The sequence below is a fragment of the Micromonas pusilla genome (genome assembly GCF_000151265.4).
Source record: "Micromonas pusilla CCMP1545 genomic scaffold MICPUCscaffold_12, whole genome shotgun sequence".
Taxonomy (NCBI): domain Eukaryota; kingdom Viridiplantae; phylum Chlorophyta; class Mamiellophyceae; order Mamiellales; family Mamiellaceae; genus Micromonas; species Micromonas pusilla.
The window spans coordinates 179,034-204,349 of record NW_003315893.1 but is presented as its reverse complement, the minus strand read 5'-3'; the positions used below and the strand labels follow the sequence as shown (position 1 = coordinate 204,349).

Genomic DNA, 25,316 nt, shown 5'->3' with positions numbered 1-25,316 from the left:
GCCGAGGCGCGCGCGCGCGCGCCCCCGATCGCGCGATTCTCGCCGCCCGCCGACGAAAACGTGACGCGTTCGAGTACGGGGAGTAGCGCGGGCTTTCGTTTGAACGACGACGACGCGAGCGCCGCCGGCGAGTCGTCGCGACCGCGCGACGTGTCGACGCGCGCGGCGCCGCCGCGCGATTACGGCTTCGCCGCGTGGGACGACGACACGAAGCGCGGCGACGAGCTCGTCGCGGGCGCGGCGAGACGCGGGAGTAAGAAGGCGGGCAAGGGCGCCGGCGCGGGCGCGGGCGGAGGAAAGAAATCTAAAGACGGAGGAAAGAAATCCAAGGCGGGCGGCGCGATCGGCTCCGGCGGCGCCGCGGACGCGCAGCGGTGGATCGACTCGTGGCGCGCGCAGGCCGCGGCGGCGGTCGTCGCGCTGAAGGGCGGGAACCCGATGTCGTTGGCCGCGCCGGACGACGACGACGACGACGACGACGACGCGCCGGGGAGCGGGGAGGCGCGATCGCGATCAAAATCAAAATCGTCCGACGTCGGGACGCGTCGGCCGTCGATCCTCCCTCACGGCGGGTCTATCCCGTCCATCGCGTTCGCGCAGAGCAAGCTTACGATGGCGTCTTCCACTTCAAGCTCTTCCTCGAGCGGGGCCCCCGGCGCTGAGAAGAAGCTCATCGACGCGTTGGACACGGACCGCGAGTTGGAGCTCGTGAAGATGACGCACGCGGACGGCCGCGACTCCAAGCTCAAAGATCCGACGGCGCCGCCGACGAAGGGGACGGACCTGCTCAACTCCGGGGAGGCGCTGTCGCCCGAGCTCGCGCTGAAGATGGCTCGGAACGGGCACCTCGCCGCGTTCAGCGGCGGCGCCATCGAGCAGCAGGCGCTCGGCGGGCGCGTCGTCGATCCCTCCGCCGACGCCGCCGCCGCCGCGGCGCCGACGAAAGCTGGCGCCGCGTCAAAGAAGCTCCCTATCGGCGCGGATCGCGCCGGCAAGAAGAAGAACGCCAAGAACGCCAAGAAGAAGGACGACTACGTGATGTACTCCAGAGACGTCCTGGACGGCGACCACTTTCCGATCGTGCACGACTTTTCATACGCCGCGTCGCCGACGCCCGTCTTCGTCATGCTGCCCCTCGACGTGGTCACGCGCGATGGCGTCCTACAACACGGCAAGGCGCTCGAGGTGAGCCTCAAGACGCTGAAGAAGATTGGCGTCGAGGGCGTGATGATCGACGTGTGGTGGGGGATCGTCGAACGCGACGGCCCGGGGTCGTACGACTGGGACGCGTACTTGACCCTGATGGAGATGGTTTCAAACGCCGGGTTGAAGCTCAACGCGGTGATGTCGTTTCACGCGTGCGGCGCCAACGTCGGCGATTACTTCGAGGTGAAGCTCCCCGGGTGGGTCCTCGAGGCCGCCGTGGACGACCCGGACCTGTTCTTCACGGACCAGTACGGGTACCGCAACCCGGAGGTCATCTCGTTGTGGGCGGACAACGCGAAGACGCTCGAGGGGCGGACGCCATTGGAATGCTACGGCGACTTCATGCGGAGCTTTCGAGATTCGGTAGAGGCGGCGGGGCTGACGGAGACCCTCTCGGAGATCTCCGTCGGCTGCGGGCCGTGCGGCGAGCTTCGATACCCGGCGTACCCGGAGAACAAGCAGCGCCAGCAGTCGTCGCAGTGGCAGTTCCCCGGCATCGGCGAGTTTCAGGCGCGTTCTATCTCACACTGGTTCCCATACGACCGCGTCGGCGCGGTGAACGCCGATCCTTAAGGACTTTTCCCGGCGTGTCTCTCCGCCCAGGGTCCCTCGCTTTCAATCCCGACACACCTCGACGCCTTTCAACTCCGCTTCTGACGCCTTTGAACTCCACCCCGATATCATCGCTCGTATGGAACGACCCTCAGTGCTACGACCAGCGCGCGCTTGGAAATCTCGCGCGCGCGGGGAGCGAGGCTGGCCACATCGAGTGGGGCGGCGCGGGGCCGCACGACGCGGGCGGGTACAACAACCTCCCGCACGAGACCGGGTTCTTCCGCGCGCACCTCGGGTCGTGGGACACGGAGTACGGGCAGTTTTTCCTCTCCTGGTACAGCGGCGAGCTCGTGGAGCACGGCGATCGGATGCTGCAGTGCGCGCGCGGCGTTTTCGGCGCCAGCGACGACGGCGTACAGCTGGCGCTGAAATGCGCGGGGGTGCACTGGTGGTATAACTCGAGGTCGCACGCCGCGGAGCTCACCGCGGGGTACTTCAACACGCGGAGCGGGGACTACGCGCCGGAGCGGGACGGGTACGAGCCGATCGTGAAGATTTGCGCGAAGCACGAGGCGAGGCTGAACTTTACGTGCGCGGAGATGCGAGACATCGAGCATCCCTTCTTTTCGCGCTGCGGGCCGGAGGGACTGCTTCGACAGATTCGCGCCGCCGCGGGGCGGCACGGCGTCAAGGTGGCGGGCGAGAACGCGCTGTGTCGCTTCGACCAGGACGCGTACGATAAGATCATCACGAACTGCCGCGGGGAAGGGAACGAGAGCGCGCGGTGGGAGTCGGGCGCGCTTCTGCCGCCGATGGCTTCGTTTACGTTTCTTCGCATGACGCGCGAGCTCTTCGAGGATGACAACTTCAACTCGTTCGTGCACTTCGTCACGAGGATGGCGAACGAGACGGGCGTGGACGTCGACGGCGCGGAAGGGGGCGAGCGGACGAGAGAGCTCGTGAAGCCAGAGCGCGTCATGGAGTCGCTGCATCGAAGCGCGGGCGGGTTGAACCTGCACGACTTGAGGCAAGAGACGGCCAGCGGGCTCGTTGCCGCGCAGTTTTCAGATCATATTTGATCTTGAGGGAAAGGTTACGGGGGGTACTTTACTGATAAAGGACGCCGCCGGGGCGAACGGATATTACACCGGGTCGCCTACGCGGGCGTGTACCAACACTACACTACAGCTACACTTACTACTACGAATTCGTACCTCCGACCGGGGGGATATCGCGCGCGGACGCTCTCTCCCGGGCGGGCAAACGAGGAAAACATTCGAATATATTTGTACGATACTTACTACTACACAAAGTCTGTCGTGTATCGCTCGTTCTTCTATATACAACGCTCTACTCCGTCTTCGCTCAAAACGCGCGCTCTCCGCGGCGGCCGTCCCGTCCTTCGCGCGACAGATCACGTGTAGTGCCCGATGAAAAACGCGACGATCGCTGCGCGCGGCGAGACGAGACGGAGGAAACGCTCTCGGTCAATGCGCGCGTCGATCGATCCGTCGTCGACGTCTCGTCGTCGCGCTCACGCGAGGCGCTTCGCCGCGTTGAGGCCGAGCAGGAAGAACAAAAACGCTGAAGAAGAGACGGAGACGACGCGGCACGGCGCGGGAGAAGAGAATCAGATCGATCTGGTACCGCGGACGCGAGAGAGAGAAGAAGGACGAGGCGGCGTAACGGCGGGCGGGGGAAGAAGCGCGAAGAGAAAAAATAGGAAGCTGTGACCGAAAGACGACGCACCGACGAGCAGCAGGTGCATCAGCGTGAATCCCTTCGCCGCCGCGGCGCCCCTGTTGTTGTTCTGAATCGCCATCTTAAGATCCATCGTCAGCGACTCGTTGTTGATCCGGTACCGCTCCAGGTCCCTCTGCAGAACGCTCACGTCGTCGCTCATGGGCCCGCGATGCGCGACGCCCGCGTCCATGGACGACGGCCCGTAGTTGACGCCCTCCGAGTCGTTCCGTACGAGCGAACGTCGGGGTGGAGTTGAAAGGCGTCAGTTGGCGTTGAAAGGCGTCGCGGGCGGGGATTGAACGCGAGGGGCGGGCGGAGAGAGAGGACGGCAAAAGTCCTTAAGGATCGGCGTTCACCGCGCCGACGCGGTCGTATGGGGACCGGTGTGAGATAGAACGCGCCTCGTCCCCCTCCGGCACCGGGCTCGGCGGCGGCGCGGGCTGCGAGTACACGACCCGCAGCTTGCTCTCGGTGATGTCCGCCTTGCCCTTCGCGAATAGCTCCGCGAAGTCCGCGTTCCCTTTGCTCGGCGTCGTCTGCACGAGGAACTTGTCCTTGCACCCGCTGAGCGAGGAGGGTCGTTCGGTTCGATTCGACGCGACGAGACGACGTCGGCGCAGAGTTGGCGGCGGGGCGCGTCAGACGGATGGAGTCGTGAGGCGTCGCGGCGCGTCGGGATCGTGAGCGAGGGGCGGGCGGAGAGAGGCGCCGGGAGAGAAAGTCCTTAAGGAACGGCGTGCACCACGCCGACGCGGTCGTATGGGGACCAGTGTGATGACACTCGAACGCGCCTGATGTCCGCGGGCCACTCGCGCTGAGCTTGCATGATCACCTGGATCATCTGCGTCTCCCCCGGCCTGACGAAGCCGGTGTTGGGTTTCACGCAGTACTTCTTCGGCGCGGTCGTCTTCACCTTGAACGCGGTCTCCTCTTTCCCGGAGTTTGTGATCTTGATCGTCGTCGGGATCGTCTTCTTGAGCTCGACTGCGTCGGTCGATCGCGGGACGGGCGGGGTGAGGGACAGATCCGTTGCGAGACGAGAGAGATTATTTTCTTTGGGGGGTCCGAACGAACGCGACGCGCGGGCGGGGCGACGACGACGCGGGCCGCTCGCGTCGACGGCCGCGCGGGGAGGAGGAGTGGGGGCGCGCACATCGAAACGCGAGTTCCTTCTCCGGGGTGATCTTCAGTCCGTCCGCCATCGCGCCTCGCTCGCGCGCTCCTTCGCGCCTTTTCCTTCCCTCTTCTTCCTTCCCGTCCGTCGCGCGACCTGACCCGCGCGCGCTGCGCTGTCGGTCGCGGTCCGTCGCGAGATCCGACCTCGCGCGCGCGCGATGCCCGCGATCGACGTTCGCGACGGTTCGCGCGATTCGTATCCCGCCGAACCTGCGCTCGTGCGAGTGGACGCGCGGCGTCCTGTGCGCCTCGCGCGCGTCGAACGCGTCGCGTCGGTCGCCGCGTCGGAGAAGCGAGCGAAGATACAGACTCGATGAAGAAGAAAGGCCGCGAGCGCGAGAAGTGCGCGACTTTGCGACTCGACCGGCGGGCGCGATCGGTTCGATAGATTCGACCGAGGCGACCCGCTTTGAAACCCCAGCTTTCTGGGTCAACTGTACAACGTTTCCTGGTTCATCTCGCGATCGCTCGATCGACTTTCATCGGTCGGCCATCAGCGCCGCGTCGGCGCGCTGTCCACCACGTGTCAGGTACCGGACGTCTCCGAGAGATAGCGCGCGCGACCAGACGCCGCGCATCCCGCGCACTCGTCGACGCGCGAGAGGAACGCACGCGCTCCTCCCCCGCGACCGAACGAACCGATGATGGCGATGGCCGCGTCGTCCGCGCGCGCGCGCGCGACCGTCTCGTGCCGCGCGAGCGCCGCGCGAGGCGCGCGAGGCGTCGCGTCGACGTCCTCCGCGTTCGCGGGCACGACGCCGCGCGCGCGCCGCGCGCTCGCGGCGACCGCTTTCGCGGGCGCGACGCTCGCCTCCGCGACGACGACGACGACGACGACGACGACGCGCGCCTTCTTCGGCGGCGGCGGCGGCAAAGTCAGCGGCAGCGCGCACGACTTCACGGTCAAGACCATCGACGGCGTGGACGTTTCGATGGGATCGTTCAAGGGCAGAGCGTGCCTCGTCGTGAACGTGGCGAGCGCGTGAGGCTTGACGGACCAAAACTACAAAGAGCTCGTGACGCTGTACGACAAGTACAAGTCCACGGGCAAGTTTGAGGTTTTGGCGTTCCCTTGCAACCAGTTCGGCGCGCAAGAGCCGGGCAGCGACGCGGAGATCAAGGCGTTCGCCGCCGGGTACGGCGCGACGTTTCCGATGTTCTCCAAGATCGAAGTAAACGGCGACAACGCGCATCCGCTGTATAAGTGGATGAAGGACGCGAAGAAAGAGGCGGGTCCCGCGGGCATGCTCGGCAACGACATCAAGTGGAATTTCGGCAAGTTCTTGCTCGACGGCGACGGGAACGTCGTCGAGCGGTACGTCCCCACGACGTCGCCGCTGCAGATCGAGGACGACGTGAAGAAGCTCGTCAATGCGTGAGGTGCGACGCGAGCTTCGCGAAACCAAACGCCGACGACCGAGCGAGACGCGAACGGGACTACTACGTCGGTCTCGTCTTCTCTTTACTACTACTAGACGAGCGTTCGTTTCTGTTTTCTGTGTTTCTAGCCGACCGTCGGCCCGCGGCCGCGCGATCGTCGCGCGCGTGTGATGCGCCGTTCGCAAACCGAGCGATCCTCGGAGAACGGCGTCGGATGTGTGCGCGCGACGTCGCGACCGAAGTCGAGGGACTCGACCACCGGCGGTTTTGTTTTTCAATCGAAAGTGATAAAGATTTAAATATTTAAAGATTTTCTTTAACACTCAACCTTCGAACACGTCGCCATTCGTTCGTATTAACAACAACTTTGATCGCCGCGCGCGACCGCGCGGCGCGTCCATCCGTCGCCAAAAATCATTCAGTTTCATCGACGCCTCCCCGCCACCCGTTCTCTTCTCTCTCCTCTTCTTCATCCTCTTTCTTCTCTCCCGCCGCCGCGTCCGCCGCCGCGTTTCTCACGCACGACGCGTCATCGCTCACGCCAACCACGTCCGCGGGTTCCTGAACGCGTCGAGCGCGTCCGCCTCGCGCGACCCCTCCTCCGGCTGCATGTCGTACTGCCACCTCGCCGTCAGCGGAAGCGACATGAGAATCGACTCGATCCGACCGCCCGTGCGCAAGCCAAACGTCGTGCCGCGATCGTACACGAGGTTAAACTCGACGTACCGCCCGCGACGCATCTGCTGCCACTCCCGCTGTTGCTCCGTGAACTCGTCGTCCTTGTGCTTCGCGACGAGCGGGACGTACGCCGGGACCACCGCGGCGGCCATGTCCGTGGCGAACGCGAGAAGTTCCTCCTGCGGCCGGTCGTTCATGTCGTCGAAAAACACGCCGCCGATCCCCCGTCGCTCGTTCATCCGATGCTTGATGATGAAGTAATCGTCCGCCCACTCCTTGAACCGCGGGTAGAACGCCTCGTCGTGCTTATCGCACGCGTCTTTGAGCGTCCCGTGGAAGTGCGCGGCGTCCTCCGGGAAGACGTACGACGGGGTGAGATCCGTGCCGCCGCCGAACCACCACGCTCTGGGCGCCGCCTCCGCGCCCTCCGGCGCGTCCGTCTCGAAGTACCGGTAGTTGAAGTGCACCGTGGGCGCCATCGGGTTGTGCGGGTGCATCACGGAGGAGATGCCCGCGGCGAAGAAGGGGATCATCTCTTTGCCCGAGCCCTGCTCTCCCGTCGCGGCGCGATACGCCTCCGGGGGCATCTGGCCGTACACCACGGAGACGTTCACGCCCGCCTTCTCGAAGACGTTGCCGCCCTGGAGGACGCGGGAGATGCCGCCGCCGCCGCCCGGGCGCGTCCACGCGTCCTCTTGGAACTTCTGGCCGTCGAGCTCCTCGACCGCGGAGCAGATCTCGTTTTGCGCGGCGCGAATCATCTTCTCGAATTTCGCGCGCATGGATCCGGCGTCGTCGCCGCCGCCCTCGCGCAGGAGCGTGAGCGGGGCTTCGTCGAGGGCGACTTCTTCTTCGATCGTGCGCGTGGACGGCGCGGCCGCGCGGACGGTGACCTTTTTTAACGGAAAGGAGGGATGGGACGGCGTCAGACGCGCGAACGCTTCGCGGGCGCGGATCGGAGAGAGACGACGGGCAAAGTCCTTAAGGATCGGCGTCCACATCGCCGACGCGGTCGTATGGGGACCAGTGTATACGGATCGACCGACCGATCGATCGATCGCGGAGGCGGACGCTCGCGACCGGGATCGAGGAGCGCTACGGACGCGAGGGATCGAGCGGGACGCACCGTGCGCGGGGTCGCGCTGACCGACGCGCGGGTCTTGAGGGAGACCACGCCGGCGCGGGCCTGCGTGGGATGATGGGACGGAGGAGGGGGGCGAGGGACGCGTCAGCGCGGAGGACGACGGACGAGAGCGATGAGGTTTTTTTCCCTCGTCTCTCCGCGACGGACGGAAGCGAGCGGCGCGCGAGGACGCGAAACCCGCGCGCGCGGGGGCACGCCGCGACGCGCACCTGGACGCCCGGGCGCATGGTCGCCATGGTTACGCAAGCGGAAGCCATCGTGATGGACCGAGAAGGGTGCTCTCGTAGTGAGCTCCGCGGTGACGCTCTGGGCTGATTATTAGGGTGACGGAATCCTCGACTGTGATTGGCTGGATGAAATCAGCTGATGAAATCGAGTTGACGATTGTACGCGCGCGTCTCGTCGCGCGGTAACTAAGAACGCATATGAGTACGAGTACGAGCAAGGTGGAGATCTCCGCTGGCTTGATCTCCGCGCTGGAAAAAAGTGTAGGCCGGCGCGAGCGCATTTCTCGGGTGGCATTTCTCGGGAGGCATCTCGCGGGCGTCCGCCGCGGCGGGGCGAGATGGACTATCCGATGGCGTCCGTCCTCGCGAAGCTCGGGTACGGATGGTACGAGCAGATGCTCTCCGAGGTCGGCGTCTCGACGGTCGGCGACCTCATGGCGTCGGCGACGGCGGCGGCGACGACGACGACGACGACGACGACGACGACGACGAACGACGACGACGACGGCGCGCGCCGCGACCGCGACCGCGTCGCCGCGTTCTTGACCGCGAACGCGTTCAGCGCCGCGCACGCGGACGCGATCGCGGAGGAGATCCTCGAGATCGCGCGCGCGACGGAGAAGGACAAGCGGCGACAGCTGTCCAAGTCTGGCAGCGCGGACGGGATGTTCATGATGGACACCCTGGACGGCGCGGCCGAGGTGCGTTCTATACACTGGTCTCCATACGACCGCGTTCGCGTGGTGAACGCCGATCCTTAAGGACTTTTCCCGGCGTGTCTCTGCGCCCATCCCTCGGTTTCAATCCCCGCCCTCGACGCCTTTGAACGTCAACTGACGCCTTTGAACTCCACCCCGACATTCGCTCGTATAGAACGCCCCTGACTTCGCCGCCGGCGCGTTCGAGGCGAATAACTCGCGCCTGTCGCTGCTCAGAGAAGAGGTCAAGGACGCGAAGACGTTCCCGTCGATATCGCCCGAACGCAGAGCAGAGCTCGAAGGAGGTGCGGGGGACGACGACGATGACGAGAAAGAGCGCCGCCGCGTCGCCGCCGCGGAGGCTGGGCTGAGAGAAGCCGCGACGGCGACGGCGACGGCGACGACGGCGGACGCGGGCGCGACGACGGCGGCGACGGCGACGACGGCGGCGACGACGGCGGCGACGACGCAGGAAACGATTCGCTCGGCGTCCGTCGGCGGCCTCTACGACCGCGCGTTCCTCGACGCGATCGCGCCTTTATACGACCTCCACATGGGCGCGGAGAACCTGGGGCCTCTGTTGTACGCGTGGGTGCGATTCGCGAAGCCGGCGAACGTGTTAGAGATCGGCGCGGGGTACACGTCGATGTTTTTGCTGCGGGCGCTGGAAGACAACGCGGCGGAGATCGAGGCGTATCGCGCGTTGCGGGCGGAGGGCGCGTGCAGATGCGGCGACGCGCCGTGGAGCGTGGACGCGTTCTTCACAAACAAAAACGGTCCGGATGAGAACGTTATTCGAGGGACGTTACACTGCGTCGATAACATGGCGCACGCGCACACGACGGCGAACGCCGTCGCCGCCGCCGCCGAGCGGCTGGGCCTCTCCGACCGCCTCCGACTGCACGAAGCGGACGCGCACGACCCGGACCTCCCGTCGCTCCTCGCGCCGAAGGTGGAGTTCGACATGCTGTGGATCGACCTCGGCGCCGCGCACAAGACGGAACGGTTCGTGAGAGACTGGTGGCCGCGCGTGCGGTCGGACGGAGGCATCGTGGTCGTGCACTCTTCGCTGACCAACGCGATGTCGAGAGGGTGGGTCGAACGCGCGCGAGATCACTGCCACTCGCAGCGCGTTCGCGCCGCGGACGGGAGCGTGGAGCGGCGAAGCGCGGGGCCCGAGCGCGAGGGCGGCGCGAGCGAGTTCGACGAGCTCGGGGAGTTCGAGACGTTGTCGCTGTTGGAGCCGCACAAGATGTTTCAAAACGCGGTCACCGTGTTGCAGAAGAGAGGCGGACGGTTCGGGCGGTACGACGAGCCGGTGCTCACGAAGTTTCCGTGAGCGAGGACGACGACGAGTGATTCCGTGGTGATTCTTTCTCTCTCGTTTTTATAAATTAATATTCGTTTTAGCGTGTTCGTTCTTCTCTCGGAGAATGGTCGCGCGGCGGGCGGCGAAGGAGCGTCGTTCGGTCGCGCGCGGCAATGTCTTCTCTCGCCCGGCGGCGTCTCTTCTCGAGAGAGAGACGCCGCGCGGGAGGAGTCCACACCGTGCGCGCGCGACCTTCACGCGACGTCGGTCGCGTCGTTCGTTTGTTTTAACGCCACTTCGCGCCCTCTTCGCCCCACATCCCGTTTCCGAGCCCGCCCGACCCGAAGAACGACGACCCGAGCCCGCCCAATCCGCCGCCGCCGAACGCCGTCAGCGGGGTATTAGGATTCGGATTTGGGTTCGAAGAATTCGCGCCGGGCGACGCCGCCGATCGCGACGGCGACCCGGGCGCGCCGAGACCCGCGCGCACGCCGCCGGGCGCGGCGTACGGCGACCCGCCCGGCGTTCCGGGACCGTACGCGACGGGACCGGGACCGGGACCGTACCCGCCGGCGGTTCGATCCCCGCCGCCGTTTCCGCCGCCGCTCGACGGCGACCCCGACCCCGCGAGGCGGCCGGTCACCGCCTCGACGGCTCGGACGCCCTCCTCCAACGTCCGCCGCACGCCTGCGAGGTCCGCGACGCTGAGATCGTCCAAACCTTCGCCTCTGAGCGCCGCGAGGCGACGTCGCTCGAGCGAGAGGTCAGCCTCGAGCTGCTCGATCTTCGCGCGCGCGGCGCGGACGACGGCGTGGTCCGCGTCCGAGCCGCCGGAGGACGCGGCGGCGGCGTTCGCGGCGGCGGCGTTCGCGGCGGCGGCGTTCGCGGCAGCCTTCTCCGCCGTTCGCTTCGCCGCGCTGAGCTCCCCTCGCGCGGACTCGAGCTCCTGGCGCAACCCCGCGACGTCGCCCTCGAGCTTGGCCTTCTCCCTCTTCATCGTCGCCGCCGCCTCGATCGCTTTCTGCGCGCGTCGCGTCTCCTCTCTCCGCTCGGCTTTCATCTTTTGCACCGCCGCGTCCGCGTCCCTCGACTTGGCCTCCGCCGCCGCCTTCTCTCTCGCCGCCGCGGCTTGCTTCTCCTCGCGCTCGCCCGTCGCCCAGTCGATCTGCGACGTCACCTCGCGCAGCTTCGCGCAGAGCTCGAGGCGCGTCCGCTCGGCTTTCTCTGCCTCCTTCTTCGCGTCGAGCTTCGTCTGCTTCACGGCGCGCTCCGCCTCCGCCGTCTTCGCCGCCGCCGCTTTCCGGTCCCTCCCGAGCTTCGTCGCCTCGTCCGCGAGCTTCGCCTTCGCGGCGTCCCTCGCGGCGATCGCGTCGTCCGCTTGCTTTTTCGCATCCGCGAGACGTCGCTTGAGCCGCGCCGTTCGCTCGTGCATCATCGCGAGCGCCTCGAACGCGCCCTCGGGGGACGGGGGTTTCGCGCTCGAACGCTTCGAATCCGCGTCGGGCGCGATGTTCGGGTATTTCGCCTTGTACGCCTGCTTGAACAGCGGAAACCATCTCCGCGCTGTCGCGCGATCGGACGTCGGGTCCGCCTCGGTTTCGATCGCGTGAAAATCCCCGGACCACAACCCGACGAGCTCGGACGCGAACGCCAGCAGCAGCGTCAGCGTCGAGCTCGAGCACGAGACGTCGCCCGAAGCTGACGCGTCGGCGCGTCCGCCGCCGTGACTTTGACTTTTGACCGACACTTTATTGTCCGACGCTTCGTCAATCTGCCCGAGCGTCTCCGCGAGCAACATCTTCCGCACGTCGCGCTGCCTCGCGAGGTCGTACGACGCCGCCACCTCGCGCAAGACGGCGACGCCGCCCTCGTCGTGCCCCGCGTCGAACAGCGCTCTCGCCGCCTCCACCGCGGCCACCGCGCACGGCGACGGCGGCTCGAGATCCTCGCTCGTGGCGGCGAACGCCCTTCGCAGGACGACTTTCGTCTCGTCCGCGTCCGCCGCGGTCGTCGCGGTCGTCGCGGTCGTCGCGGCGTCCGGCGACGGCGACGGCGACGGCGACGGCGGCGCGCGGAGGAACCTCTCGGTGTTCTTCTCGTAGAGGATCGACTTCGCGACGGCGGCGACGACCTCGTCGACGTCGAACGCGCCGCGTCGCGTCGCCGTCGTCAGCGTCGCCTTCGCCGCCTCCCGCGTCGCCGGCGACCGCAACGCGGCCATCACGATGGGCAGGTCGACGATCGGGGACGACGGCGGAAGCAGCGGCGCGTCGGACGCGTCGTCGGACAGCTCGCTGTCGTCGGGCGCGACGCCGCGGTCGGTCGACGACGACGTCTCGCGAATCGCGGAGGAGGTCGACCGGCCGAGGACGGCGTTGATCGCCGCCATCTCTTTCCGGTCCGCCTCTCTCTCCGCGGCTTCCCTCGCGGCTTCCCTCGCCGCCGCCTTCGCGCTCGCCTTGGTCGCCTTGGCGGACTTGGAATCGCCTTTCTCTTTCTTATTAGAGCCGCCCGCGCCGCCCGCGTGCGATGCTGGTCCATCTTTCGCCGCGTCCTTATCCGCGGGCGAGTCCGCGAGACCTCCTCGCGAGAGCGGAAATGCGATGTCCGCGTCGACGTCGGACAGGAGCACCCTCGCCGTCTCCGCGCATTTCGCCGCCGCGCGCGCCATCGCGCCCACGAGTGCGTCCGTGACTTTGAACCCGTCCGGGAGGATGTTGTCCCCGTGCACGAGGAGGTCTCTCGTCATCGCGCGCGCGATTTTCTTCGCCTCGGATTTGTAGTCGCCGCCGCCGCCGCACTGTTTCGCCTCCGAGCGGCACCGTTTCTCCCACTCCGCAGCCACCTCCTCGTACATCTCATCGTTTCCCTTCTCACTACGCCCCTCCTCTTCCTTCTTCTTCTCGCACTCGGCGTAGTACGCGTCCATCGGGTGTCCGTCCAACGCGACGGCGAAGTCCACGGCGGCGGCGGCGCACAACACGCGTCGAATCGCCGCCGCCGTCTGCGCCGCGCTTCGCGACGTCTGCGGCGCGCCGAGGCAAAACATCAACGCGGCGGTGACGTCCTCGTCCGGCACCGCGCCGTTGAGGAGCGCGGGGAGAACCTGCGCGACCGCCCACTCCCCGGAGCTCTCGTCGAGGGAGAGCGAGCTGATGTCGTTGAAGTCCGCGGCGCCGCGCGCGGGCGGCGGCGGCGGCGAACGGTCGTCGTCGTCGCCGCCGGCGTCGCCGGCGTCGCCGTCGTCGTCTTCCACGTCTCGGAACCGTTCGAGCGCCGGCGGCGGCAGCACCTTGCACAGCATCGAGCCCAAAATCATCGGGTGCGCGCACCGCGGGATCAGCCTGTGCGCCCACTGCGCGAGGAGCCGCGCGAGCCGCGGCGTCGCCGCGGAGAGCAGCGCGTTGAACTTCATCGCCATCGCCGACGACGACACGGAGAACGGCACCAGCGGGTCGTCGTCGACGTCGTACACCACGTCGTCCTCATCCTCGCCGTTGTTTGGGGTCCTACCCTTATTTTTCCTCCGGATTTCCATCATCTGGTCCTCGTACGCGGCGCGCTTCAGGACGTCGATGACGCACTCCACGAGCTCCTCCTCTTCGTCGTCCGCGAGCGCGCCCGCGGGGTCGCCCATCTTGCGCTCGCCCGAGTCCTCGACGCCAATCTTACCCTCGTACGTCCACCACAGCAACGTGATCAGCGCCTCGACGATGACGATTCGGAACTCCATGACGCCCATGAGCGTGGCCAACGTCGGTGAGCAACGGTTATAATTCAAATCGGCAGAAAAAGGGGCTGTGCAAGGTGCTGTGCCTTCGCGCGCCTCTCGCGCTTTTTCAATCATCTTGGGCGTCGCGTGGAGCGAAGAATCGGAATCGTCGTTCGAAGCCTTCGGATACGCTTTGCGAACGACGTCGAGTCGCATCACCGCGGGCTTGGTGCCGACGACAAAGACGTCGTCCGCGCGCAGGAGCGCGAGCGCGCGTTTCGGCGTGCACAAAAACAGCTGCAGCGCGGCGGTTATCGCCATGTGGTGCGCGCCGCAGTCCTTCCCGTGGAAATTTTCAAACGTCTCTCGGAGTTCGTCCTCCACGGACCATCGGCCGATCGTCTTCTGAAACTCCTCCAAATCGACGTCCGCTTTAAACTTCAACGCGTTCGCGATGAGCGCTCGAAGAATAAACGTCTGCGGCGAGAACGATTTTCCGTCGCCAAAGTCCTCGAGGTCCTCCTCGACGAACGCGAACGCCCCCGCGCCGTCGTCCCGCCCCTCCGGCGGCGTCGGATTCAAGTCGAGCTTCTTCTCCGAGACCAACGTCTCGACCCGCGACTTGGCGTGGAACAGCCGCTGCGCGTGCGACTGCTCGTCCAGGACCGGCATCGCGAGGTTCTCCCTCACGCGCGCCAGGCGCCCCGCCGCGGCCGCCGCGAGCGCGCCGCGCGGGCCGAGTTTGTCCACGAGACGTTTCGTCGCCGCGTCCTTGCCAGCCGCCGCGACGCCGCCGCCGCCGGGGATCGAACCGCCGCCGCCGCCGGCCGCCGCCGCCGCGCTCGTCGCCACCGCGTGCAGGAGCTCGTCGACGTCGCAGTCGTCCAGGTTGAAGTGCTCCGCGGCAGTGCGGAACGTGTCTTTGACGTCCGCGCCGGACATGCCGAGGTCGAGCAACGACGCGCTGAGGGTCGTTCCGTACGAGCGAACGTCGGGGTGGAGTTGAAAGGCGTCAGAAGCGGAGCTGAAAGGCGCCGTGGGCGGGGATTGAAAGCGAGGGGTGGGCGGAGAGACGCGCTGGGAAAAGTCCTTAAGGATCGGCGTTCACCACGCCGACGCGTCGTATGGGGACCAGTGTATAGAACGCACCTGAGCGCCTCGGCGGCGTTTTCGTTCATCGCCGCCTTCATTATCGCGGGGAGCATCGACGCCGCCCCCGCGACGTCTCCCTTTGAGAACCCGGACCCGCCGTCGTCAACGTCCGGGTTGAAGTAGCACACGTCCAGAACTTCCACCGCGAGCGCGATTGAGTCCTTGACGAGGTACCCGCCCTCCGGGTGCGTAAGGTCCTCCGTCGGCATGAACTGAATCACGTTCGACGTCCAGCGTTTCGACGACGTCGTCGCGTCCTTCCACTTGGTCCGGTCCGGGTGTTTCTGGTTCGTCACCGCGACGCGGTAGCGGACCCAGTAATCGCCGTCGCCGTCGCCGCCGCCGCCGCCGTCGCCGCCGCCGGTTCCGATTTTACCCCCCTCGCCGATCGCGCCGCCCCCGCCCCCGCCGGGGGGCGTCGTCTTATTCTTCATCGCGGACGGCGTCGACCCCTGATCGCTCTCGAGGTAGACGCACAGCGTGTCGAAGCTCTCGTACGCGCCGAGTCGGAGGTTGACCCCGCCCGCGGGGAAGAAGCGCGAGAAGAGCTTCCTCGTCTCGAGAATCCCGCGAAACGCGCTCACGTTTTCAATCTTCCACGTGAAGTCCACGTTCACGCCTCGCCCCGGGGCGTCCGCGGGTGGCGTCCGCAGCTTGGAGACGGCGTCGTCGGCGCCGTCGAGAAGATCGCCGTCCTCCTCCGCGGTCAACCGTCGAACGTTCACGACGTCGTCCGCGTCGAATCTCTTCTCCAGGGTGTGATCGGAGAGCCCGTCGTCGTGCGCGTCGACGTCGTTTAAATCGTCAATCTCGTCGTTCCATCGCGCGGCGTACTTGAGGACGATGACGCGGTCGTTTTTCGACAGCTGCAGCGTCCCCTCCCACCACTCCTCGCACCGCGTGGTCGGGTGCTTCGCGCACACGGCGACGCGCTCGCCGAAGTGCTTCGAGATGGTCTTCATGTTTTTCCCGAACGACCCGCCTAAACCCCACAGGAGTTTATCCCCCGCGAGCGTGTCTTCGAAGGACATGATGGCTCCCGCGACGCGCGTCGGGTCCATTTTTTTCAGCTCCGAGTGCTCCTTGAGGGGTGAAGCGATCGGTCAGTCGAACGTCTTACCGGTCAAACGTTGAAAGGGAAGCGCGGGTGAAGAGTGACGACGGGAAAAGTCCTTAAGGAACGGCGTTCACCACGCGAACGGGGTCGCACGGGGAGCAGTCTCGGTCTCGCGCACCTTGAGGACCAACACCTCCGCGACGAACACGACGCGGTCGCGCGCGGGGTCGAGAAACCCCGCGTCATTGTCGAACAAGGAAGTCAGAGGAAGGAACTCGCGCCATCCCCAGTCTTTCGCGGAGCGTCCGTACCGGTTTTGCGACTCGCGAATCACAGACTTGCTCGCGTCGTGGTGGTTCAAAACCCCCATCCGGTGCGACACGAACACGCTCCAGTTGTGTTTGCCCGCGGTGGGCGGCCGCCGTCGCCGCTCCGAGACGTTCGTGACCTCCAGAAACATCGAGAGCGACGTCGCCGGGGACTGTTGCCCGCGCGGGTAAATCACGACCCTGCAGTCTTTCCCGCCGACGACGAACCGTTTGCTCTTCACGCACAGACCGTTCATCTTGCGCTTTTTGAGTAAATCTTTGAGTTTCGTGAAGTTGTCGATCTTCCAGACGAACCGCGCGCGGTACGCGCCGTCGCCGTCGACGCCGCCGTGCCCATGCCGCGAGCCGCCTTTCCTCGTGTGATGAATCTTTTTATCCCGCGACGACCCACCGCCGAGAAACCCGCCGCCGCCCGCGCCGCCGTCGCGGGATATCGACCCGGGCGCGCCGTTCAGTTCGTCCGTCATCCACGCCATCGTGCTCGAGAGCGGCAAGCCGCCAATCTTCGGCGTCAGCGGGAACCCCGGACGCGCGCCGTGCGACTCGCGAATGACGTAGAAGGTCACCGCGAGCGTGACTTTCCCAGCCGCGCCCGTCGAGAACCCCTCCTCCGGATCGTCCAGACGCGACATGTCCAGGAAATCGTTCCAGCCCAAGCTCGTGTGGTCGCCGCCGTCCTCCCCGGACGCGAACCGCCCGTACGTGTCTCTGTGCGCGGTTTTCTTAGAGTCGACTTGGTTGACTAAGGACACGCGGAACAACAGCCACGCGGAGGGTTCGGCGCTCAGCCCGCCGCCGCCGTCGGACCCGCCGTCTTCGCCGCCCAACGCGCTGACCGCCCACTTGTCCAGCCCGCCGCCGCTTACGCCGTCGTCTTTGCTCTCGAGCTGAACGGAGAGGCTCGATCGATCGGTCCCGCCGCGCGCGCCGTCGATCGGGGCGTCTCTCTCGTCGACCGGTCGATCGAACGTTTGATAGGCGGCGACGGCGAAGTGGCAGTCGCCGGCGGGAAACTTCGGCGAGACGATCTTGTGCGTCCCCATCATCGCCCGAAACGCGTTGAAGTTGTGAATCGTCCACTGAGGGTCGTTCCATACAAAGCGATGTCGGGGTGGAGTTCAAAGGCGTCAGAAGCGGAGTTGAAAGGCGTCGAGGGCGGGGATTGAAACCGAGGGACCCTGGGCGGAGAGATGCGCCGGGAAAAGTCCTTAAGGAACGGCGTTCACCACGCCAACGCGGTCGTATGGGAACCAGTGTATAGAACGCACCTGAAACCTCCCGCTCGTGACCTCCTTCCCCGCGCCCGCGGGTAACCCCAGCGTCGTGCTCGATGTCGCGTCGCGCACGCTCATGGCCTCGTTCAGGTGCGGGTTCCCGGGCGGCAGGTCGTCTCGGGAGAGCTCCGCCGTCTCCGAGAGGACGACGATGTCCGCGCAGACGAGGACGACGCCGTCGAGGAGAAATTCCGGGTCGATGACCGCGAAGTCGCACCAGCCGTGGGATTTTTTCGTCGCGCTGAAGCGGTGGTAACTCTGCCGCGTGCGATTCTTCGTCGGGTCCGTCGGGTGCACCACGGTCAGCGCGTACCACGCGAAGCACTCCCAATTCCCCGGCGCGCCCCTCCCCTTGCCGCCACTGTCAGCGCGCGCCGCCGGCGCCTTCGCTCGCATCTCCAGGAACACGCTGCTGTATCCCGGCAGCGCCGCGGTGTCGCCCTTGGGGTACACCAGAAGCCGACATTCGTGCCCGCCGACGTCCTTCGCGTCGCCCCACAGCTGTCGCGCGCGCGTCGCGCCGAACTCCGGGAGCGTCCACCGCAGCGTCGCCGCGTGCTGGCCCTCTCTGAACGCCTCCACGAAGCCGACGCCGCCGACGCCCGCGGCGGCGACGACCGCGGCCTCGTCCGCGTTCAGCGCGACGCGCGGGGCGACGCCGTCGTCGCCGTCGCGCCCACCCCCTTCCTCGCGCTCGTGCGCGATGGGGGAGGAGCCGCGGTCGAGCGCGTCGGCCATGGCGGGGCGTTCGCGGGCGCGCGATCGCGTGCGTGCGCGCGGTGGGATATGTCGGCTCCCGCGCGCGCGCGCGTGCGTCTTCTCGCTCCGGCGCCGGGAGAGAGTGTGCGAGTGCGGCGGCGACGACGTCGCGATATCGATACAGGTACGCGATTCCGCCGCTTCTCGAGCCCTCCGAAAAAATGCACGCGTTTTTCACCCACCCCTCGGCTTCAACATTTGATGGCGTCCCCTTTCAAAACTGACCGATGAACATACCACGATACTTTGCAGTCCTGTCTCAGATCTCGGCTCCTTCCGTAAAATCGCCGTCGACGCGCGCGCGGGCAGAGCCAGGGGCGCGGCGCGGACCCGCCCCACCGCCCGCGAGCGCGGTCGCGCGCGTCCACGGCGGGATCCGAGGTCCCGTCTCTTCCCGCGGACGCGACGCGACGCGGCGCGCCGTCGTTCCCACTACGTTCTCGTCGTCGCGCGCGCGCTTCGGCATCTGACGGCGATGAATGAGCAGAAGGCGTCGCCGAGGAGACCCCCGAGGAAACCCCCCCCGGAGATGACGCGCGCGGAGGATCTCGAGGAGCTACGCAAGGAGTGGAAGCGCGACCGCGATCGCGCGTTCCGGGCGCGGCAGAAAGAAGCGAAAGCCGCCGTCGCCGACGCCGTCGCCGCCTGCGCGGCGACCGCGAACGCGAAGAAGAAGGATCCTCATCAGTCTACTAAAAAGCGCGACCAGGAAGATTCGCTCGCCGCGGAGGACGCGCGCGCGAAGACGAAGACGAAGACGGAACCTCCGAAAACGGAACCTAAGTACGCCCCGCCGTGGCCGCCCGACCGCCCTCCGCGCGTCGTCGTCGTCGGCGCCGGCCCGGCGGGTCTGTGCGCGTCGCGCGCGTTGACTTTACACGGCGTCTCCGTGACGACGCTCGAGGCGCGCGATCGCGTCGGCGGCCGCGTCCTGTCCGAGACGCTCCCGGAGCTGAAGCGCGACGACGTGAGCGCCGTCGCGCTTCCGAGCGTCGTCGTGGACCTCGGCGCGTCGTTCGTGCACGGCTGCCATCGGTACAACCCTCTGTTCGCGATGGCTCAGGCGCGTTCTATACAAAAGTTTGTTTTTCACCCATCGCATCGTTCGTTTTCAACATTTGATCGCCACACGGCACGGGTCCCTTTCAACTGACCGGTGAACTACTTTTTTTGTACGGAACGACCCTAAGGAGTCCGGCGCGGCGTTGGACGCGAGCGACGGCGGCTACAGCGCGGGGTGGGGCGAAGACGCGAGCTGGTACGACGCGACGCGCGGCGGGAGCGTAGGTAGGAAGTCCGTGAAGCGCGCGTTCGCGGTCGCGAGGGGGCTGAGCGACGCGTTGGGTACGGTGGAGCCGCCGCTGACGCGAGACGAAGCGCTCGCTGCGGTGGGTGCGTTCTATACACTGGTCCCCATATGACCGCGTTGGCGTGGTGAACGCGATTCCTTAAGGACTTTTCCCGGCGTGTCTCTCCGCCCAGGGTCCCTCGGTTTCAATCCCCGCCCTCGACGCCTTTCAACTCCAACTGACGCCTTTGAATCTCACCCCGACGTTCGCTCGTATGGAACGACCGTCAGAACGCGAGAGGAAAAACGCGGGCGGGTGGCGATCGCACGGCGACGGGTGGAGAGCGAACGGCGAGTGGGGCGCGCTCGACGTCCGCGCGATGGGCACGGAGGTGCTGTGGGGCGACGCGGAGATCGAGAGGGAGCGGGTGAAGCACCTCGACGCGATCGCGGACGCGCGGCGGGACGCGTCGTTGGCGGCGGCGTGCGAGATGGCGACGGCGGGCGGCGGCGTCCTCGCCGCCGCCGCCGCGGCGAAGAAGCGCAAGGAGAAGCCGCTCAGCGGCAAGGAGCTCGAAATTTTAGAGTCCGCGAAGGTTGTCATGTGGGCGTACAACGCGCCGCTGAGGCAGATATCGACGCGGTACCAGCGATACACCGCGGAGGACATCGAGTCGGCGCGCGAGCGGCTCGTCGCGGCGCCGACGACGCCGTCGCCGCCGTCGACGCGCGGTGGGACGACGAACGACGTCGACGCGGGCGGCGCGCGAGGAGATGCCGCGTGCGAGCCGCCCTCCGACGGCGAGGACGAGCCCGTGGACCTCAGCGACGGGTTGGTCGTCGGCGGGTACCGCGGCCTCGTCGTCGAGCGCGCGGCGGAGGGCGTGGACGTGCGGTTGAACCAGATCGTGACGTCCGTGTCGTACGCGCGACCGGGACCGGCGACGATGGACGCCGAGGTGAAGAAGAAGAAGACCGGGAGCAGGTTTCCTCGAAGATGCCACGCGGCGGCGGTCGACGAATCGAAATCCGCCGCGTGGGCGCGGGACCCCGGGCCGCCGCGGTGCGTCGTGACGACGGCGACGGGGGAAAAACACGCGTGCGATTACGTCGTGATCGCGCTGCCGCTGGGCGTCCTCCAACGCCGCGCGGCTCGATCAACGGTGGAGTTCGAACCCGAACTGAGCGAGAGCAAGCGCAGGGCGATCGCGTGCGTCGGCATGGGCGTGGAGAATAAGGTAATCATGCGCTTCGACGAAGTGTTCTGGCCGCGGCGCGCGAAATTTTTTCAGTGCACGGATCAGCGGTTCCGGTTCCTCAACCTCCACGCCTACGGGAAGCAAAACACGCTGTGCGCGCACGTCGCGCCGCCGTTCGGCGAGGGTTTCGACGGCATGACCGATGAGGAGGTCTTAACCGAAGTCATCGGGACGTTACGGAGAATGTTCAAAAAGAACAACGCCGCGGCGTCGACGCGCGCGAAACTTTTGGATCACCGCGTCACGCGATGGGGCGAGGACCCCTTCTCTTGCGGCGCCTACTCGTACATGCGCGTCGGGTCCACGAAAGCGGACATCGACGCGCTACGCGCGCCAGAGCACGACGACCGCGTGCACTTCGCCGGCGAGGCGTGCAGCGTCGAGGGCGCGCAGTGCGTCCACGGCGCTTTGCTCACCGGCCAGGGCGCGGCGGCGGCGATTCTGCGCGCGTGCGGCGCCGCCGTGGGTGCGTTCTATTTCCACACTGGTTCTCATACGACCGCGTTGGCGTGGTGAACGCCGATCCTTAAGGACTTCGCCCCCCGGCGTGTGTTTCTCTCCGCCCACCACCCCTCGCTGGTTTCGATCCCGACGCGCCTCGACGCCTTTCAACGCCGACTGACGCCTTTCGACTCCGCCCGCCTTTCAACTCCGCCTTTCAACTCCGCAGATCCGTCCGCGCTCCTCGGCGGCGACGTCGGCTTGTCCTCCGACGACGCCGACCCCGCGGCGTTCAACGGCGACGGCGACGACGTCGGCCCGCCGGAGTCGTGGGCGCAGTGCGCGATCGCGCAGTGCGGCCGTTGGCGTCGCGTGCCGGTTCATATCCCCGCGGAGAGCCTCCCGGACGACTGGACCTGCGGCGACTGCCACTGGCACGAGGGGATTCGAGAGCACGCGTGCGCGGCGCCGCAAGAACCGTGGCCGGACCTGCCGGGGTGGGACGACGACGACGAGGCGAGCGTGATGAGCGCGAAGGCGGTGTGGAACGCGTGGACGCACACGTGGAAGAAGGAAGCGGAAGAGAAGAAGAGCGGGAAGAGGGGGCACGCGAGGGACTGGCTCAGCGGGTGAACAGAACAGATGAAGGCGGAGGAACACTTGTCTCTTGGACGGACCCTCAAACCGAAACTCTCAATCATCATCATCACACGTCCCCGCGCGCGCGCGCCCGCGCCGAGGCGGCCCGCGCCGCGCCGCCTCGCGCGCCCTCTCGTCGCGGCATGTCCTCCGCCGCGCGTCCGCCGCAGCCGCGATGCCGCGGCTGCGGCGACGCTATCTCCGGCGCGTACCTCGCGTTCGAGGGGCGCGACTACCACGCCGGATGCTTGCGATGCGACGAGTGCGGCGCCGCGACGTCGTCGTTCGTCGCCGCGCCGAACCGCGCCGGTTCGGCGCGGTGCTGCAGGCCGTGCGCGGAGAGGCTCGCGGACAGGTGCGCGTGCGGGTGCGGCGGGCCGTGCGTGGACCGGACGATCACCGCGCTCGGGAGGAAGTTCATCGAGTCGCACTTTCGATGCGCGGAGTGCGACGCGCCGCCTCCCGGGATGTCGTTCATGAAGGTCACGCGCGCGGACGCGTCGCGGCACATGCACCACGCGCACCTCCGTCGCGGCGGCGGCGACGACGACGCGAGCGAGCACGTTCCCGTGTGCGAGGCGTGCTACGAGCGCAACCACGCGGAGCGATGCGGGGTCTGCGAGGCGAGTCTGGTAAACCAAAAGTTTTTCAAAACCGACGTCGGCGACGCCGTGTGCGCGCGGTGTAAAGACGCGACCGGCGCGTACTGCGACGACTGCGGCGCGTGCGTCCCGCGCGCGTTCGCGCTCTCGCGACGGTTCGCGGGCCTCCAGACGCGCGGCGCGAGCCCGGGAGGAGGAACGCGGAACGTCAACCGTCACCACCGAACCGCGCGCCGAGAGAGCGGCGGCGTCGCCGTCATCGGCCAATGCCCCGCGTGCGCGGCGACGGCGATCGACGCCGACGCGGACGCGGCGGCAATCCTAAACAAAGTCATCCACGCGATGCGAGGGATGGGCGCGGTCGCGGACGCCGCGGCGACGATCAAGGTGCAGCTCGTAGACGCGGACGAGCTCGCGAGGGCGGCGGCGAAGCGACATCGCGGACCGAACGCGTCGGGCCCGCGCGGCGTGACGCGCACGAGCGTCGCGTACGAGGAGTGCAGGGCGACGGGCGCGCGGAGGACGGTCTCGCGGACGTTGAAGGGGATCCTGGCGCTTCGGGGGATGTCCAGGGGCGCGTGCGGCGCGGTCCTCGCGCACGAGTACGGGCACGCGTTTATGTTTCTCTCCGATTTCCCGGCGTTGCCGCTGAGGTGCGTTCTATACACTGGTTCCCATACGACCGCGTCGGCGCGGTGAACGCCGTTCCTTAAGGACTTTTCCCAGCGCGTCTCTCCGCCCACCCCTCGCTTTCAATCCCCGCCCTCGACGCCTTTCAACGCCAACTGACGCCTTTGAACTCCACCCCGACGTTCGCTCGTATGGAACAACCCTCAGAGACGAGGAGGGAGTGTGCGAGCTGTTCGCGTGGCTGTGGCTCGGCGGCGGCGCGTCCGGGACGTCGTGCACAACGACGAACGGCGAGGACATCGGGCTCACCGCGCGGTGGCGGAAGAAGATGGAGACGAGGGAGGACCCGGTGTACGGCGACGGGTTTCGCGCGGCCAAGGCGGGGTACGACCGATGCGGACGCGACCTGGCGAGGTTCCTCGAGCGCGTCAGACGCGACGGAAAGTTGCCGTGACGACGACGCGACGCGAGCGTTCCTCGACGTGAAGCGCGCGGACTGGACGCGTTCGTCGTCGCACTCGTTGTTAGTATACTGTATGCTACGATAGTATAGAAGGAAGAAGCGTGTTGCTGCCGCCGCTGCTGCGCGCTGTGCTTCGCGCCTTACGGCGGCGCGAACACGCGTCGGGACTCGTACAAATACGCACCCTTCTTCTTCCGATCGTACCCCCGCACTGGATGATACCCGCGCTTCGGCGGCGGCGTCGTGCGCTGGACGCCGCCCTTCCGTAACCCCGCCGCGCTCCCGCCGTCGCCCCGGATGTACGCCATGACCGGGGACGCGATTTCGATGCGCCGCGACCGGTCCGCGGGGTCGCGAGGGAGGTTCAGGGATTCTCTGGCGACGCGCGACACCGGCGACGGCGTCATAATAATCTCCTCTCGCGTTCCCTCGGACGACGCCGCAACCGACGCCGTGGACGCCGTGGACGCCCTGACGCCGCCGCCGCCGCCGCCGAGAGATATCCTTCTCCGCGCCTTGATCGGGCTCGCCCCCGATGGCGGCGGCCCGGTCGCGATCGATACCGTGGTTTGAACCTGCGCGCCGACCCCGACGGGCGACGTCTTCGGACTCGGCGTCGGCGTCTTCTTCGGCGTCCGCGCCCGCGGCTGCATCAGTCCGTCCCTCTCGAGCGAATACACCGCGGTCGTCGTCCGTAACGCCTTTACCTTATGCGTTAACTTATTCTCTCTCCGCATCCCCCGACCGAGCTCCGCGACGAGCGCTTTGATCGCGCGCTCCCGCGCGGCGTGCGCGCGGCGGACGCTTCGTTCCACCGCGGCGAATGAGATCGCGTCGGCGCGCGTCGTGACGTCCCCGCCGCCGCCGACGCCGTCCCACGCGTGGGTATACGTGCTCATGACGTTCACGACGTCGCACAGTCTCGTCGCGACGTCGATCGCGCGCGACGCGACGCCGTGCGCGTCGTCGACTCTGCGCTCGAGCGCGTCGAGGCCTTCAAGCGCGACGCGGACGGAGGAAGCGGCGAGCCGGCCGGCGGCGAGCGCCTGCGGGCCGTTCCATATAAGCGAAAGTCGGGGTGGAGTTGAAAGGCGTCGAGAGCGGCGATTGAAAGCGAGGGGCGGGCGGAGAGACACGCCAGGCAAAGTCCTTAAGGATCGGCGTTCACCACGCCGACGCGGTCGTATGGGAACCAGTGTATAGAACGCACCTGAGTCTCCCGCCACGCGCCGCGTCTCTCGTCGGTATCTCGGGGGGTATCAGGGTTTTGGTGGTCAGGGTTCGGGGGTAGGTTTCGCTGGTTTCGCTTCGTCTTCGTCGTCCGCTTCTCGCGGATCTCGAGCTCGGACAGCGCGCGAAGCAGGTCGTCGCGTTCCGCCGTCGCGTCGGCGGCGCGCGCGTCTGCGTCGTCCCTCGCCTTCGCCGACGCGCTCGCCTCGCGCTTCGCCGCGTTCGCCGCGCCGAGCGCCTTCGCGGCGTCCACCCTCGCGTCCGCCAGCTGCGTCACGAGGTCCTGGACCTCCTCCGCGTGCATCACCGTCAGCTCGATGGCGTCCGCGTCGAACTCGTCCTCCTCCTCCTCCTCCACCAGATCG

At 67.0% G+C, this 25,316-nt stretch overlaps 9 protein-coding genes across 9 annotated transcripts; 6 read left to right on the top strand and 3 right to left on the bottom strand.

Moving 5' to 3' along the window:
• Positions 1-1,038: 1,038 nt before the first annotated feature.
• On the top strand, positions 1,039-2,840 carry BAM1 (glycoside hydrolase family 14 protein; the record flags this gene model as incomplete). The annotated part of the gene is made up of 2 exons (XM_003062501.1): positions 1,039-1,752; positions 1,914-2,840. The coding sequence occupies 2 exons, from the start codon at positions 1,039-1,041 to the stop codon at positions 2,838-2,840; spliced, it is 1,641 nt and encodes a 546-aa protein (XP_003062547.1).
• A 239-nt stretch (positions 2,841-3,079) lies between these two features.
• On the bottom strand, positions 3,080-4,868 carry MICPUCDRAFT_37591 (uncharacterized protein). Its single transcript, XM_003062269.1, has 5 exons — positions 4,658-4,868; positions 4,296-4,488; positions 3,906-4,068; positions 3,511-3,718; positions 3,080-3,345 (listed from the first exon to the last, which is right to left on the bottom strand). The coding sequence occupies exons 1-5, from the start codon at positions 4,704-4,706 to the stop codon at positions 3,296-3,298; spliced, it is 663 nt and encodes a 220-aa protein (XP_003062315.1). The 5' UTR covers positions 4,707-4,868; the 3' UTR covers positions 3,080-3,295.
• A 419-nt stretch (positions 4,869-5,287) lies between these two features.
• On the top strand, positions 5,288-6,202 carry MICPUCDRAFT_52032 (uncharacterized protein). The gene is made up of 2 exons (XM_003062500.1): positions 5,288-5,651; positions 5,694-6,202. Exons 1-2 carry the CDS (start codon positions 5,325-5,327, stop codon positions 6,057-6,059), a joined length of 693 nt encoding a protein of 230 aa, XP_003062546.1. The 5' UTR covers positions 5,288-5,324; the 3' UTR covers positions 6,060-6,202.
• Positions 6,203-6,324: 122 nt separating this feature from the next.
• HEMF (coproporphyrinogen III oxidase chloroplast precursor) lies at positions 6,325-7,739 on the bottom strand (the record flags this gene model as incomplete). Its single annotated transcript, XM_003062268.1, has 1 exon — positions 6,325-7,739. The coding sequence occupies one exon, from the start codon at positions 7,737-7,739 to the stop codon at positions 6,597-6,599; it is 1,143 nt and encodes a 380-aa protein (XP_003062314.1). The 3' UTR covers positions 6,325-6,596.
• A 720-nt stretch (positions 7,740-8,459) lies between these two features.
• Positions 8,460-10,146, top strand: MICPUCDRAFT_52030 (uncharacterized protein; the record flags this gene model as incomplete). Its single annotated transcript, XM_003062499.1, has 2 exons — positions 8,460-8,810; positions 8,983-10,146. 2 exons carry the CDS (start codon positions 8,460-8,462, stop codon positions 10,144-10,146), a joined length of 1,515 nt encoding a protein of 504 aa, XP_003062545.1.
• Positions 10,147-14,534: 4,388 nt separating this feature from the next.
• MICPUCDRAFT_35799 (uncharacterized protein) lies at positions 14,535-18,378 on the bottom strand (the record flags this gene model as incomplete). The annotated part of the gene is made up of 7 exons (XM_003062267.1): positions 14,535-14,792; positions 14,978-16,062; positions 16,216-16,715; positions 16,896-17,197; positions 17,336-17,445; positions 17,635-17,658; positions 17,713-18,378. Coding segments are annotated over 7 exons (2,943 nt in total), but the record flags the coding sequence as incomplete, so codon positions are not given.
• A 496-nt stretch (positions 18,379-18,874) lies between these two features.
• MICPUCDRAFT_52027 (uncharacterized protein) lies at positions 18,875-19,820 on the top strand (the record flags this gene model as incomplete). The annotated part of the gene is made up of 2 exons (XM_003062498.1): positions 18,875-19,483; positions 19,590-19,820. The coding sequence occupies 2 exons, from the start codon at positions 18,875-18,877 to the stop codon at positions 19,818-19,820; spliced, it is 840 nt and encodes a 279-aa protein (XP_003062544.1).
• Positions 19,821-20,067: 247 nt separating this feature from the next.
• On the top strand, positions 20,068-22,020 carry MICPUCDRAFT_52026 (uncharacterized protein; the record flags this gene model as incomplete). Its single annotated transcript, XM_003062497.1, has 2 exons — positions 20,068-21,412; positions 21,617-22,020. 2 exons carry the CDS (start codon positions 20,068-20,070, stop codon positions 22,018-22,020), a joined length of 1,749 nt encoding a protein of 582 aa, XP_003062543.1.
• Positions 22,021-22,169: 149 nt separating this feature from the next.
• On the top strand, positions 22,170-23,712 carry MICPUCDRAFT_52025 (uncharacterized protein; the record flags this gene model as incomplete). Its single annotated transcript, XM_003062496.1, has 2 exons — positions 22,170-23,281; positions 23,466-23,712. 2 exons carry the CDS (start codon positions 22,170-22,172, stop codon positions 23,710-23,712), a joined length of 1,359 nt encoding a protein of 452 aa, XP_003062542.1.
• Positions 23,713-25,316: the final 1,604 nt, after the last annotated feature.